The sequence below is a fragment of the Arachis hypogaea genome, chromosome 13, assembly GCF_003086295.3.
Source record: "Arachis hypogaea cultivar Tifrunner chromosome 13, arahy.Tifrunner.gnm2.J5K5, whole genome shotgun sequence".
In the NCBI taxonomy this organism is placed as follows: Eukaryota; Viridiplantae; Streptophyta; class Magnoliopsida; order Fabales; family Fabaceae; genus Arachis; species Arachis hypogaea.
Window position 1 is genome coordinate 135,759,174 of NC_092048.1, and position 16,691 is coordinate 135,775,864.

At 31.9% G+C, this 16,691-nt stretch overlaps 1 protein-coding gene and 1 pseudogene across 2 annotated transcripts; both read left to right on the plus strand.

Moving 5' to 3' along the window:
- Positions 1-3,817, plus strand: LOC112791814 (potassium transporter 6). Of its 2 annotated transcripts, none has more exons than XM_025834791.3 (8): positions 1-664; positions 785-1,280; positions 1,559-1,612; positions 1,709-1,969; positions 2,094-2,146; positions 2,219-2,342; positions 2,422-2,676; positions 2,763-3,817. In XM_025834791.3, exons 1-8 carry the CDS (start codon positions 626-628, stop codon positions 3,767-3,769), a joined length of 2,289 nt encoding a protein of 762 aa, XP_025690576.1. In that variant the 5' UTR covers positions 1-625; the 3' UTR covers positions 3,770-3,817. The 2 variants fall into 2 exon arrangements, with proteins under 2 accessions (XP_025690576.1, XP_025690575.1); XM_025834790.3 differs by having other exon boundaries at positions 217-664; positions 782-1,280.
- A 10,567-nt stretch (positions 3,818-14,384) lies between these two features.
- Positions 14,385-15,298, plus strand: LOC112783039 (guanylate kinase 3, chloroplastic-like; annotated as a pseudogene).
- Positions 15,299-16,691: the final 1,393 nt, after the last annotated feature.

Here is a 16,691-nt window from a genome sequence, read left to right on the forward strand (position 1 = left end):
GTAGAGGAACAGAACAAGGATGGTGGTGGCTGGTCATCTAAGCTTAGATAATTTGTGTGTTTTTCTTTTTCAAATCCATTATATTAATTAATATTAAAATATTCAGAATGATGTTTCCTATGTATCTTCCTTCCTTATTCTTGAAACACATGCACTCACACCACTCTGCAATTTGAACCCTCAAATTCGAATCATGGATCTGGAAAGTACCTTCCTACACAAAACAATAATATTAATTCGAATACTATAAACAAGACAGCTTTTTCTTTTGCCTGTAAAATTATTCTGCTACATTTTTTTTAATTATTTTACACATATTATCTTCTTATTAGATGTTCTGAATTTACTCTTTTATTTATTGTTTTTTATTTAACATAATAAAAAATGTTATAAATTAATAATTTAAAATTCGTAGAAATATAATTTAAACAGAATAAGTTTAAAACAAAAAGGAGAGACTAATATTCAGATCAAATTATCTCAATTTTATGTATATACCTATATATATACATCGATTTTTCCAAAGTACTTGATACTGGGACCTTCTTTAATTCTTTTGACCTTTTAAACTCAGTTAGAAGAAGAACAATGCGATGCCTCTTTTAGATTTGTAAGACTACATATCATGGATCTGGAAAGTAGGATTTTTCAAAACTCTAATAAGGTAATTGGGCACCCTAAAACAAGTTCAAGTTTTGTTTTTTTTTTTTTGTTTTTTTATTATTTGAAGAATGTTATTAGTAGTGTCTAACAAGCATGTTTGTTTGTTTGAACTTTGAAGCAGAAAGAATCATGGAGATCAGTTCTGACACTGGCATATCAGAGCCTTGGAGTGGTGTATGGTGAAATAAGCACTTCACCACTTTTTGTGTACAGAAACACATTCTCTGAAGACATTGGTCACACTGACACCAATGAAGAGATTTTTGGCGTTCTGTCTTTGGTGTTCTGGACTTTAACATTGGTTACTCTTGTTAAGTATGTGTTCATAGTGCTTAGAGCTGATGACAATGGTGAAGGAGGCACATTTGCACTCTACTCTTTGCTCTGCCGCCATGCCAGGCTTCGATCATTCCATAATTGCCAGCTGGAGGATGAGGAGCTCTCCGAGTACCGGAGTAGCCGCTGCTTTGGCGCCGATGTGCCGGAGAGAAGCCTTAACTGTAGGGTGAAGAACACCTTGGAGAAGCACAAGTTCTTGCAGGGTGTTCTGTTGGTTCTTGCTCTCATTGGAACTTGCATGGTCGTTGGTGTTGGGGTGCTTAAACCTGCTATTTCTGGTAACTATGACAAGTTTTCTTTTTATTTTTTGGGAATCAGAAATTGAAAATTTTGGGGCTGTGAGTAAGTGTGTTTGTCTCTGTTAGAATATAACCATTAATGTTACTTTTTCCTATCAACTTAAGTTTTTGGGATAAGTAATTTTATGACACAGTAAATCAAACAAACTCAGAAGAGGTTCTTGTTTGAAAGGGAGTGTTAGAGATATAACCATTAATATTTTTTTCTCCAGCCAGATTAAGTTTTTGGAATGAGTAGTTTCGTGAATTGAATGCAGTTTTCTCAGCTGTGTCTGGCCTTGAGCTTTCAGTGTCCAAGGAGCATCACAGATGTGAGTTCATCATCATTTACTTTTATGGTCTCAATTTCTCAAGAATGATAAGGCATTTGTATTGTTACTTTACACCTTGCCTTTGGTAATTTGCAGATGTAGAAGTTCCAGCTGCATGTTTGATATTGATAGGCTTGTTTGCACTTCAACGTTATGGTACACACAGGGTTGGCTTCATCTTCGCCCCCATAGTTCTTACATGGCTTCTCTGCATCGCCGCCATCGGCATATACAACATTTACTATTGGAACCCTCATGTATACAAAGCACTCTCCCCATATTATGTTTTCCAGTTCATAAAGAAAACAAAGACAGCAGGGTGGATGTCCCTTGGTGGAATTTTACTATGCATAACAGGTTAGTTTCTTTTCTTCATGCAGAGTTTTGAAGTATTACTATGTTTTTATAATACGCAGCAGAAGTAATAAAGTAATCCTAAAGATCTATTTTGTGCTGTAACGGACTCTTTCAATTTTGACAGGATCAGAGGCCATGTTTGCTGATCTTGGACACTTTTCGCCATTATCCATCAAGGTATGTCTACCTTACCATCATATTTTTCTGCACAACCTTCATTCAAAGTTTGATTCATTTGCAATTGTGTAGATTGCCTTCACTGCTGTGGTTTATCCATGCTTAACTCTAGCATACATGGGACAAGCTGCATATTTTTCGAGACATCACGACATCAAACACGAGTATGAGTTTGGGTTCTATGTATCTGTCCCAGGTAGGTAACACAACACAAGTGTTTTCATTCTGAAAAAGAAGAGAGTGGAAGGAAGTCTCAGTTTCTTGTGTTTTTGCAGGGAAGTTGAGGTGGCCTGTTGTGGTGATAGCAATACTAGCCGCAGTTGTTGGCAGCCAATCCATCATCACAGGAACTTTCTCAATTATCAAGCAATGCTCAGCACTAAACTGCTTCCCAAGGGTTAAAGTGGTTCACACATCTTCAAAGATTCATGGCCAAGTTTACATCCCTGAGATAAATTGGCTATTGATGCTGATGTGTTTGGCTGTAACTATTGGTTTCGGAGACATAAGGCGTCTTGGCAATGCATCAGGTAAACGTGCCTTCTCCTATCAGCTTAAGCTTTTAGAAAAAACAGTGAACTAAACTCATAAGTCATAACAAGTAAACTCATGACAGGTTTGGCTGTCATCTCAGTCATGCTGGTAACTACCTGCTTGATGTCACTGGTAATTATACTGTGCTGGAAGCAGAATGTTTTGCTAGCACTGGCCTTTGTTGTTTTCTTTGGAACAATTGAGGCTGTGTTCTTCTCAGCTTCCATTATGAAATTCTTTGAAGGAGCATGGGTACCAATTGTTATGTCAGTTGTGTTTCTTTCAGTAATGTATAGCTGGCACTATGGAACTGTAAAGAAGTATGAATTGGATGTCCAAAACAAGGTTTCAGTGAACTGGCTACTGAGCCTTGGACCAAGCTTAGGCTTTGTCCGAGTTGGCGGCATTGGGCTTGTCCACACAGAGCTAGTTTCCGGCATTCCAGCAATATTCTCACACTTTGTAACCAATTTGCCTGCTTTCCACCAAGTGCTGGTGTTCCTCTGCATCAAGCATGTTCCAATTCCACATGTTAGACCCCAGGAGCGGTTTCTAGTAGGCAGAGTAGGGCCAAGAAACTTCAGAATCTACCGGTGTATCGTCCGATATGGATACCGTGACATCCACAAAGACGACGATGAGTTCGAGAAAGACCTTGTATGCAGCATAGCTGAGTTCATAAGAACCGGGAATTCAAGCAATGAGGGTGAGAAGGATGATCATCATGATGTGATGGCAGTTGTAGGCACATGTTCTAGTTCTACTCATCACATTATTATGAGTGATGAGAATGGAACGTTAGAACACAAGGGACAAAAGAAAAAGGTACGGTTTATTGTGCCGGAGAAGCAGAAGATGGAGAGTGATGCAATGGAGGAGTTGAAGGATTTAATGGAAGCTAGGGAAGCTGGGGTGGCATACATTATAGGACATTCATACATGAGAGCCAAACCAGGTTCCAGCACTTTGAAAAAATTGTTGGTTAATTTTGGTTATGAATTGTTAAGGAAAAATAGTAGGGCACCCTCCTATGTACATAGTGTACCTCATGCATCAGCTTTAGAGGTTTCCATGATGTACTATGTTTAATAAACTTCATGTATTATTATCTTATATATATATATATATATATTTGTACATGTTTATATCCCTAGCTTTAGAGGAAAGTATGCAACTCATACAATCACTAAGCTTTGAAGATGCTGACTGCTGAGCATAGTAATGGGATTTACTTGTCAGTAGGGGTGTCAAAAATCCCCAGGCATCGGCGATCCCCGCGAGAATCGCTCCGAACGGGCTTCGATGGAAGGGAATTTTTTCTGCGGAGACGGAGATGGGAGATAAGATTTCCCCGAAGTAGATGCAGGGACCCGAGCGAGGATCTCCGTCTCCGTCCCCGTATTCCCCACAATTCCCGTCCACTGTTGTATGTAGTCCAATTTCATTAACTAATCCATCAACTAGAATTCTTGACCAGTTAATGATTTTGTTAATTTATTTTGACTATCCCACTTGTTTAGTTATTATTTCATCATCATCACAAGCTTCATTCTACTATGCTACTTGTTTAGTTATTATTTCATCTATTTTTTTATTAGATTCTATCTATCAGCCTTTAGCTATGTTGTACAAATTAGCCTTTAGCTATGTTGTACAAATTATTATTATGTATAAAATTTTAATTTGATACTGTTTTATTAGTTTTGATTTTCTAGTCATTTAACTTGAGTCTTGTCTTCTTCAATTGTTCTTTTGCTATTTCTGTTTTTTATATATCTTTGTTTCTTGTTAATTTATTTCTAATTCTATAATTTAATTTATTAATAATTCTGAGTTGATTTTGAGCTGCTGGATTTAATTTATTTTGGCTTGTTTTAATTTATTGTTTATGTAGTCATTTTTAATTTGATATTTCTGTATTAAAAATTACTGTATAGGATGGATAGCTTTAACTCAACTCCTATTGAAAATAATAATGAGATAGAACCAACTCAAGATGATGAGGGTCGAGCAATTGAAGCACATATTCAAGGAACACAAGAGGAATGACACGAAGAAACACAAGAGGGAGGACAAGAAGTTAGCCAAGAAGTGCAAAATAGTCCTAACAAAAAAGGATTAACTTCTGAGGCTTGGAAATATTTTAGGAGGGAGAAAATAGATGGAAAGTGGAAGGCAATATGTAAATATTGCGAAAGAAAGATTGGAGGTGACACGAAGCAAGGAACTAAGCACTTGCATGATCACATTAGAATTTGCCCGATTCGTACTGTTAGGGGACCAAAGCAGTCAATATTAAAAATAGTGCAACAATCATCAGGTTCTACAGGAACGGGAAGGCCAACGGATTCACTTTTGGTTGGAAACTTCACATTTAGTCAAGAGGCAGCACGACGAGCACTCACAAAATGGGTTATTAGGGATGAACACCCTATGTCATTTGTTGAGCAAGTGGGTTTTCATGAGTTTATGGTTGAGACTCAACCTTTGTTCAAATTTTATACAAGAAATACATTGAGAAATGATGTTGAGAAGATGTATGAAGCTGAAAAGCCAAAGCTTCTAAAATTGTTGGGAAAAAATTCAAGCCGCATTGCTATAACTACTGACATGTGGAGTGCTGATTGTCAAAACAAAGGCTATATGGCGATTACGGCTCACTTTATTGATGATGATTGGAACTTGCAATGTCGACTTATAAGGTATTATTTATGCTTTTAGCATCTTTTAAATATTTGATTTTTTAATGTCATGATTGTTTATTATATTTACATTATTCTAGGTTTGCATATGTGCCTGCACCTCATACTGCTGAAGTTCTTAGTGATGCTTTGGTGAATTTCTTGTATGATTGGAACATAGATAGAAAATTATCAACTTTAATGATTGATAATTGTAGTACAAATGATGCCATGATTCATCTTCTGCTTGATAAGATTTTACCATCTAACTTTGTTAAGAGAGGAGAATTTTTTCACATACGTTGTTGTGCTCACATTGTTAATCTGATTGTGAAAGATGGCATGAATGCAATATATGGTTCTATTGAAAAAATCAGAGATAGTGTTTCTTTTTGGGTTGCAACACAGAAGAGGGAAGAAAAATTTGTAGAGACTTGTAGGCAATTGAATATAAATTATAGGAGAAAGCTTGCACTTGATTGTAGAACTAGATGGAATTCAACTTATCTAATGCTTGCTTCTGCTTTGCCATATAGAGAAGTTTTTGAGCGTTTAAGACACCGTGAATCTCTGTATAAAGTTGTACCATCTGATGATGAGTGGGAAATGGCAAATGAACTTGTTGATAAATTAGAAGTCTTTTATAGTGTGACTGAATTATTCTCTGACACTTTATATCCAACGACAAATGTACTTTTCCAAGGTGTGTGAAATGAGATTGACATTGAATGAGTGGTTGTGTAGTTCAAATGAGATAGTTCATAGAATGGCAACAAATATGATTAGTAAGTTTGAAAAGTATTGGGATCAAATTAATGAAGTCATGGCTGTGGGAGCTATCTTAGACCCTAGGTATAAGATGAAGTTATTGAAATTTTTTTTCCCTAAAATATATGGATCTCAAAGTGAGAATCATCTGAGCAAGGTGAAGAAAATGATGGAAGAATTAGTATGTGAATATCAACTTAAGGCTCGGGTTAAAAGAAGAGCAACAAATGATGATAATTCAGCTTCTACTTTGGATGTTGGACATGATGAAGGATCTTCAAAGAGAAAATTTAACTCTATCTACTTGCAATTTGTGGAAGATACATCTGAAGACTGCGCCGCGAAAACTGAGTTGGATTTCTATTTGGAAGAGAGTGTTATGGTAGATAAAACAAATTTGAAAAAATTTGACATTTTGGGCTACTGGAAAAATATTGGAGTGAAATATCAAACTTTACAAAAGATTGCAAGAGATTTTTTAGCCATTTCTATTTCTACTGTTGCCTCAGAGTCTGCTTTTAGCACCGGTGGTCGAGATATACATCCACATCGCAATAAATTGGATTGTGAACTTGTTGAGGCGTTAATTTGCACTCAGCACTGGATACACTCTTCAGGTAAAAGTACTAAAAACTCAAATTTTATTTCGTATTAAAGTTCAATTTCTTGTTAAATTTAACTCTTGTAAATTGTTGGTTGATATAATATAGATAAATCAGGGTCGAAAATTCCAATTCCTTGGGACTATGTGATGGATATGGGGATTTAGGAGTTTAGGTAATTATTTTTTTATTATGTCAAATTCATATTAAATATATGATATTCTTTTTTATGATGTATGTTAACATATTTATATTTGTGTTGTATTTTAACAGAGAACATGGAGTTGTTTGTTGGAAGTTGAAGACTTTATTTTATGGCTTTTTTTTTAAGAATGGAAGTTGTATTTTAAAATTTCGTTTTATGGATTATGATTTCTTATTTTATATTTCTTGATTTGTAAGTTGTAATCATGGATAAGATATGTATGTTTGTGTGTTGTAATAATGTTTTTTTTATTTTTTTATATTTTTTTAAATTTTTTATTGTAATTTTCATATAAATATTCAACATAAAGAGATGGGGAATGGGGACCCGCGGAAAACACGGGAAACGCGGAGAATGAGGATGGGTGCAATTATCTCTCCACAGCGGGGATCGGGGCGGGGACGGGGAATAAATCTAAGGGCGGGGACGGGGAGCAGGGAGGCATCCCCCGCCCCCGCCCCGCCCCATTGACATCCCTACTTGTCAGTATAATGCCATACCCCTTTTTTTTAAGTTGGAGTCCAATGTTTAAAATGAAAATTATTTAGAGAGTAAAGAGACAATTAAATTCCTAAAGATTTTGACTTTAGAATAGTTAATTTTTTTAAGAAAAGAAATATTAATTTAGTTCTCTATAATAACAAAGGATAAACACGTTGTATTTTTTTATCAATTTTATCACATAAAATTTAACGGTGATACTTATATGTATCATTAATTATTGTGACATGTCTATTTATGAAAGATTGTTATATAAATAATAATTTTTGGAGCGAAATTTCACATGCTTTAGAAAAAATTTTAATAAATTGATAGCGGTTGATAAATATTATATACAAACTTCAAAGATAATAAATATTTTATTGTCTAAAACTACATTGTTTCTATTCTCATGTGATAGTAGGGGAACACACACCACTATAAATAACAAAAGAAAAAGTATAGGTAACCAACAACATTTTTAAACAATATGAATTAATAGGGGTACCTAGCACTCCCCATAACGAAATACATAGATAATTTTATTTCGTTTTATACTATCTATTAATGGAATGACATACATATCTATTATTTATTATCATGAAGGGCCTAATTGATACTTTTTTTTTTTCTTTCAAAAATCTAATTAATACTAAGTTACAATTTTGATGATCTAGTTATCACTTAACTCTTATTTAAATATCTAAATTTAGGTGTTAAAGACACTTGATAAAATTTAAGGATTAGGAGAGAAAGCGAAGTTAAATATTAAAATTTAAAAATGTGTAGTAGATATCAATATACAATGAGTAAATAGCTATTTTTGATCATAAAAAATTCGAACGTCAACAAAATTGAACACAGAAAAACTAAATGAACTTTATCTCCATGAAAGATAACATGAGGTTAAAAGTTGAAAATGATTAATAGTAAGATTAATTTTAGAATTTAATATATTTTTTAAATAAAGTTAATAAAAATTTAACGGATTAAATATTTTTGTTGAACATAACTTTTAAATTTTTTATGATAAAAAATAACTATTTATTTGCATACAATATATGATTAGGTTTTTTTTTTCACTACATACAATATATGATTAGTTAGGTTCAACGTAACTCTCACATCAACAATAAAGTTATGGGCTTGATGCACGTTGTCTACAACCCAATAAGAAAAAAAGAGTATGGGATAATTTTGCATACTGACAAATTTAACACATTACATATATGATGACAAAAGAAACCCATATATAATGACAAAAATAATTACATGTATAAATATATCAGAAGCCAATTTTTTCAATTTAATTTTATTCTATACATATATTCACTTATGTTTGTATAAGTCTAATATACTTCGCTCACAAAAAAAAAAAGTCTAATATACTTTAAATACAATAAGCAAAAATTATATTATCTATAATTTTAGGAATAACAATACCACTCGAATCTGTAGTTATTCACTCCGCTTCTACCCGTTCGAGGCAGGTAATTACCCGCCCCGCACTGGAGAGGGTTTTTGAGAGAGGCGGGACAGGTCGAGTTTAGATAATACCTACCCCGCTATATATATAATATATCATTTTAATATATAATATGTATAATATATGTAAAATAATTAGTAAATGATTAATAATATTGTATCATATTTAAATTTTTACTTTAATTTATGTTATATATGTGATGATGGTTATATAAATTTTGAAATTTAATTTTATTTATTAGATTTTAATAATTATAGGGGCGGGACGAATACCCACAAAGACGGCAAAGTCTCGCCCCAGTGCGGGGGATGGGGACCTTCCACTTGAACAAGCTAAAAGGAGACTTCTCCTCTTAATAGGTGCCCAGTACAGGCATTACCTGAACAGAAGGTGGCCGACTTACCTACAGATCTTCGACCTGGAGACTGAACAACTGTGTGCCAACATAATTCTTGCCGACTTGGAAATGCAACAAGAGAGTTTATCCGACTACGAAAGCATGTACACCTGTTTACTCGAGCAGCCCTCCACGTTAGATATCCTTTTTAGGGATTCCTTTAGAAGGTAGAATAGAAGGTTTTCATGTTTGCGCTCATTTCGAATTGTATTTCTCTGCCTAGTTAAGTAGTTGAGCCCGGCTTTTCAAAACATTCTAAGGCTCATCCTGGAGGACAAATGATTCTTCTAACGCTTCTATTGACTTGATTTGGTTTATATTGCTATTGAAGCCAAATATTTGTGTGGTTAACATGTTTGGGTTCTCAGGTTTATGTTACCATTTTGCTAAATGAACAGACCAATGTCAATATGTTTTTAAGGTTTGCATTGAAGTAAATATAACTTTTTTTTAACATCACGAATTATAGGTTAAATAGGTCCACTAAGATACTATTATAAGATAAATAGGTCTCCCACATGAAAATGGCGCCGTTTGCATTCTCTGTCTAAGTATGGACGAATTTGTCCTCCCCAAAACGACGTCGTTTTGTCCTTGGTTCCAATACGACGTCGTTCTGTCCAGCATGGATGGGACCAAAATGTCCTAAAGGTGACATGTCACAGTTAACCTGACATGTCACCATTTTAACTGGATCAAACGATTTTGAGGACGTATCTGGGGGATATCTGAAAACCTCAGGGTCGAAATCTTAGTTAAATTTTGTGGAGGATAAAACTGTGATGATAAATTTTTTGGGGACCTATTTAAACTATTATTCAATAAAAATTAAAACTATGACAAAAGATCGAATACGAATATTTAATAAATAATTCTCGAATATTTTATATTTGACTCGATGAAGCGTGGACTTCCTCCAAACTTAACCTTTCAATAACAATAATAAAAGAAAAATCAACATCGGAATATTCCTATACTAAGCAAGTTCCTGGCATAATTAAAGGAACATTCTATGAAGGGATGCGATTTAGTACTTCTCAGTTGATTGGAGTATTAAAACTCCTCGTAGAAAGTTAGGAACAAGTTACGGATGAATTAAATCTCAAAATAATCTCTGAAATTGATGTCGTGCATTAAAATTGTCTTTGAGATTTCAATTGTACCAATTAGTCTCTGATCCATTTTTCATAAATGACGTGATAACATGACATGATAATGTGAACTGTAAATGACACGTGTCACTTCATAATTTGACCACGTATAATGGTATGATGATGTGATGACTAGTGACACGTGACATGCTGACGTGGATGGTTATGCCACGTGTCATAATATTATTTGGCCACGTGTCTGTTTGTGACACGTATCGCAACAGTATTCGTCCACGTGTCATCCATTATATCATAGTTGTATATGTACCAAATTAGTCCTTTACTTTGCATTAAGTGACTCATTTTAATCACTGAAATTGAATGTCGTGCACCAAACTAGTCCCTTCACCAGTTTTTTCTCATTTTTTTCTATAGATTCAAAATTTTCAATATTTTTTAATGCATTAATTTCAATTCTATTTTTTCACATGTTCTTCAAATAAAAGTGTTTTTATAAAATGCTTTTTCTCTTGCGAATACCCTAACCGCCGACTTGGAGTTGACGTGAAAGATTTTCAAGCACATTTACTGCCATCTCCGACCTCTTTCAGTGCTTTTATAAAATATTTTTTTTTCTTACGGATACCCCTAATAACCGCCGTCTTGGAGTTGACGTGAAGGCATTTCAAGCTTCCATCGTTACCATCTCCGACCTCTTTCGTCTAGACTGCAGAGGTCAAAGATGGTAGTGAGGGTGCTCGAAGTCCCTTCAATTTAGCTCATTTACACATAACGAAAACGTATATTTCATAAAAAAAATATTTATTTTAATTATTAATTTCTTGTTAAAAACACATGTTTTTTATGAAAAAAATGTGTCTAATCAATCATATAATTATTTTTTATAATAATATACTTATATATTATAAAATTTACCAATGTTAAATTATTAACAAAATTATATAATTAAAATTAAAATCGTAAAATTTTTTATGAAAGCGCTTGTATTTAAACTATATATGAAAAAATATAATTGAAATTAGTGTATCCAAAATATTAAAATTTAAAAAAAATAGAAAAAATTAGTGAAGAGACTAGTTTGGTGCACGACATTCAATTTCAGAGACTAAAATGAGTCACTTAATGCAAAGTGAGAGACTAATTTGGTGCATAACTGCATATACAACGATGACATAATGGAATACACGTGGACGAATACTGTTGCGACACGTGGCACATACGAACATATGGCCAAATAACATTGTAACACATGGCACAACCATCCACGTTAGCATGCCACGTGTTACTGGTCACCACATCATCATACCATTACACGTGGCCAAATCATGAAGTGACACGTGTCACTTACAGTCCACATCATCATGCAATGTCATCACGTCGTTAGTAGAAAATAGGTGGGACTAATATGATGCATTTTTTCAATCTCAAGGACGTAATTGGTGCAATTAGAATCTCAGAGACGATTTTAGTGCACAACGCCAATCTCAGAGACTATTTTAGGGTTTAACTTGTTACGGTTTTATAGTTTAAATAATATTTTTTTAACAGTTTAAATAATGTTTGGGCTAATGTTATTTTTTGGTTTTTACATGCGCTTGTTTTAGGCTTTTTTTATTTTTAAATTGCTATTGGATCTCAGATTCGCGACGGATTAGTCCTTAACCTGTCGGGTTTGGGGATACCGTTTGGGTAAACCAAAAAAATAAAAAATAAATTTTTTTTAACAAAAAATAATTAAAAACTTTAAAAAGTTAAAAAGACAAAATACTTCTTTATAGTGAATATAAAAAAAAGTATAATATGTTTTAATTAATTGCAAAAACGAAAAATATTTTTTTAGGATTAGAGTTTTTTTTTTTTCTAAAAATAGGGAAGTTCAAACCTGCAACCTCTTATGAGTATGGAAAGATTATGTCATTCGAACTATAATTCATTGGTAAGATTAGAGTTGTTTGATTTTTAAAAAATAAAAAAATTATGTTTGAATGTAAAAAAAATAAAATTATCCGTGTTGAAGATTTAGTTTAAACTTTTAAAATATCCATTTAAAATTTAATTAAAAAGATAAAAATATATTTTTAATATTAAAAAATTAAAATATCATGTTTAAGATAAATTTTAGAGTAAAGTATCGTTTTTGTCTCCAACGTTTGGGGTAAGTCCTAAAGTTGTTTCTAACGTTTCAATCATCCTATTTAAATCCCTAACGTTTCCTCAATGTTGTACTGCCGTACGGCAAGAAAAAATTGAGACATTTTATAACGTTAGTGACTTAAATAGAACGAAAACGTTGGGGGATAAAAACCATACATAAAAATAAATTTTAATTTTATCCTTCAATAATATCAATTTTTTACTGTATATAATATTCAATTATTTTTTAATGAGTAAATTACACTTAATCACACTACTTTCATTCTATTTTTTTTTATATTAACTTATAACTTTAAGTGTAAAATTATCAAAAAAATAAATTTATTTAGAATGAAAGTAATGTGATTAAGTCTAATTTATTTAGATGTGATTAAAAAATAATTAAATAACTATATGTACCGTAAAAAATTGATATTATTGAAAGATAAAATTAAAATTTATTTCTATGTATTATTTTTGTTCCTAACGTTTTCGTCCTATTTACGTCTCTAACGTTTTAAAAGCGTTTCAATTTGTTTCTGTCGTCAATTCTGTTAACAGATTTCTAATGGCAGGACAACATTGAGCCAATTTTAAAACGTTAGAGACTTGAATAGGACAATTTAAATGTTAGAAATAATTTTGAGACTTATCCCAGAGGATAAAAATCATACTTTACTCTTTAAATAATTAAAGTTGCTTTATCAAATTAAAAAAAATTGAATTGAATTTTTTTTCTTGGGTAACTAAAATACGGGAATGTGAATTTGAATTTAATTAATAGAACCAAATATATTATTTAGTATTAAGTTTAAATATTAAGATGTTCTTTTAGGATTAAATTACTTAAATGAGTTAGAAAGTAAAATTTTGAATTTTAATTTAAAACACTAAAATAGGAACAAATAGTTATTTTTTTAAATCAAATAAATATAATTAATCATATAAATATAATAATACGAATATGTTTATTTTTATGAAATTAAATTAAGTTATTAATTAAATTATATTTATTTAAATTTTAATTTAAAAATTTTATAATTTAAAATTTAAAATTATGTGAATAAAATTAGATTAAATAAAAATTAAAATATACCACAGTACGATTTAGATAGTATAATGACTAATGAGTTTATGAAATTTTAAAATAAAATAAATGTTAAAAGATAAAAATAAAAAATTGTTATGAAAAACAATAATTTTTTTATTTTATTTCAGTAAAAAAATTAATATTAATAACATATTAAAATTAAAAAAAAAGTTGTTTAATAAATAAAGATGAGAGATTAATATTTTATGATTATTTTATGATTTTTATTTAAAAGTATAATTTTAAGTTAGTATTAATTTTTAAAAAATATAATTTTTTGATATTAATTATTTAATGATATTATCAATTTACAATAAAAACTCTATTAATAAAATATCTCTTAAAATACTGTACCAACACATTAATATTAATAGTATAAAAAAATTTTAAAATTTCAAATATTAAAGGAGTATTATAACATTTACTTTTTATGAATATTATTAATGTACGAATATTATTAGTACTTTTAGTACTCTTAATATTATTAATGTATGAATATTATTAGTACTTTTAGTACTCTTTTTTTTTATTGAGTATCGTGTGATATTAGTACATTACAACTATATAATAGAATATGAAGATGATATGAAATTTGAAAAAGAGAGTAAGTATTATTACCTGTGAGGGAGGGAGGCAAGTAAGCAAGCATCAAGTTTGTTGCTCTTTACACTGACTGACAATTTTGCCCTTGACTCTCCCGTCCCAATCCCATGTTCCAAAGGTGGTTGTGTACCTCTCTCCTTCACTCCCTCCCCACCTTCCCACTAATAACCGCCAAACCCAAACCCACCCTCCTCAACTCCTTGACGCGCCTCTCCATACTAATGTGCCACTCTTACTCATCTAGAATGGGCGACGCCAACCGGATCCCTTCCATGCATAAAGCCAACTGCACCGAACTCTTCCGCTCCCTCGAATCCTCACTCGAATCCTCATTCAGCTCCGAATCCCTCCGACCCGAACCGAATTCGCTCATAATCGTCATCTGCGGTCCCAGTGGCGTCGGCAAGGACGCACTCATCCAACGCCTCCGGGACTCCCGCCGCAACCTTCACTTCGTTATAACCGCCATCACGCGACCGAAGCGCCCTACCGAAGTTCACGGCCAGGACTACTACTTCGTCTCGAAGGAGGAGTTTCTCTCCATGGTGGAGGGCGACGGGCTTCTCGAGTACGCACTGGTGTACGGTGACTATAAGGGCGTGCCAAAGCAGCAGATCAGATCAGAGAGTTCATGGCAAAGGGTTATGATATTGTGTTTAGAGTTGATATATAGGGTGTGCAGACGCTGAGGAAGGTGCTGGAAAAATCGGCAGTGTTTATTTTCTGGTGGCCGAGGTGAGGCGGCGATGGTGAAGAGGCTGGTGGATCGGAAGACGGACGCTGGTGAAGAGGCTTGTGAGGATAGCGACGGCGAAGGAGGAGATGAAGCACGTGAAGAATTTTGATTATTGTGTAGTGAATGCGCAGGGAAAGCTTGGGAATGCGGTGAAGTTTGTGGAGTCTATTATTTATGCTGAAAAAACTAGGGTTAGACAGAGGAGTGCTGTCATATAAGTTTTTGATGTATAGCAGCTGATATGCTGAGGAATCTACTACAATTTTCGTATGTGAGCTCTTCTGCTTGTCATTGACAAGCATTACGTTCTTGATGATATCTTCGTGGACAGAGACATGTCATAATGCTGCTTTTGATTCTTGCCGCAGCAGCATCAGATGGAGTAAGTGTTGAACTCTTAGTCAATAAAATTTAGCAGTGCCTAATATGATTCGTTTAATTTTGTTCGTTGATCTGGTAGGATATTTTGATGTAGACATTCAATTGAATTCACTAGATGAAAAATTGCACTGATCTAATGTAAACTTTCAAACTTATTCATGAGATAATGGAATCAATCATAACTGTATTCAGCTCAAACTTAAATGCAGTTTTTACCTTTTATATAAAAAAAAAGAAAAAAATTAAAAATTATACTAACTCCCTCTTCATATTTTATTATACAACTATGATCTACTAATGTTACATAATACCCAATAAAAAAATACCGAGAGTACTAATAATATTTATACATTAATAAATATTCCTTTGCATACTTTACCACCGAATAGGAATATTTAGATGCTAACTAATAACTACTAACTATCATTTTTGTAATTTACATAAAACTAAACAAAACAAATTTTGTATAACACAAACATAGAAATTTTTTAAAAAAAATACAATTTTTTGGATAAAATATAAAAATTTTGTTTTTTCTTTTTTTAGGTAAAATAACTTTAAAAAGAGTGTATTTAGTTTGTATTTTTATTTTTAATTTTTATAAAATATATTGTGAAAACAATAAAAAAATTAATAAATTTTTAAAAATAAAAAATACTAAAAAAGAAAAAATATATGCAGATAATATACACCTAAAATATAGGTGTATCTACTATCTAGATGTCTACTATACTAATGATGTGAAGAGGAACATTAATTTTGTTGGACTTTTTCATTCTGGAGTCATTATTTTTTAATTTATTCTATTATATAAAAATTAGATTTTAGATTTTCAACTTTTAATGATGCAGCTGATGTGGTATGTTTATGTTTTTTGAATTATTTTTTTTAACTCATTAAATATAAGTTATTACGATAAACTAACTATATCAACTAATTGATTTGATTAGATATTTAAATATCATATAATTTATTATAATTTATATCAGTTTGATTAGGTAGTATTTACTAATTTATTTATTTTAATATTCTGTTAGTATTTTTATTTTATTTCTTTTAATTTATTAAATCAAATTTATTGTATATACTAATTAATTAATTTGATTAATTTATTTGTTATTAAAATAATAAATTTATAAATAAAATAGGTAACTAAGATATTTGAAGGCACAAGATAATAAAATTGGTTTTGACTTTAATATCACTAGAAGCTAAATTTAATTATTCAAATAAACACCACTAATTATGTTAAAAAGGTAATTTTGTAATAATAATGTGATTCACATATTAATTTTTTTCGAATAAATTCATTTCAAATAAATTTGACAACAAAATTA

Bases quoted from the DNA above. Each gene is read 5' to 3' on its own strand.
- LOC112791814 (XM_025834790.3), top strand. From the start codon at position 626: ATGGATCTGGAAAGTAGGATTTTTCAAAACTCTAATAAG. The intron at 665-781 runs GTAATTGGGCAC...TGAACTTTGAAG, and splicing joins TTTTTCAAAACTCTAATAAG to CAGAAAGAATCATGGAGATC. The intron at 2,677-2,762 runs GTAAACGTGCCT...AACTCATGACAG, and splicing joins GCGTCTTGGCAATGCATCAG to GTTTGGCTGTCATCTCAGTC.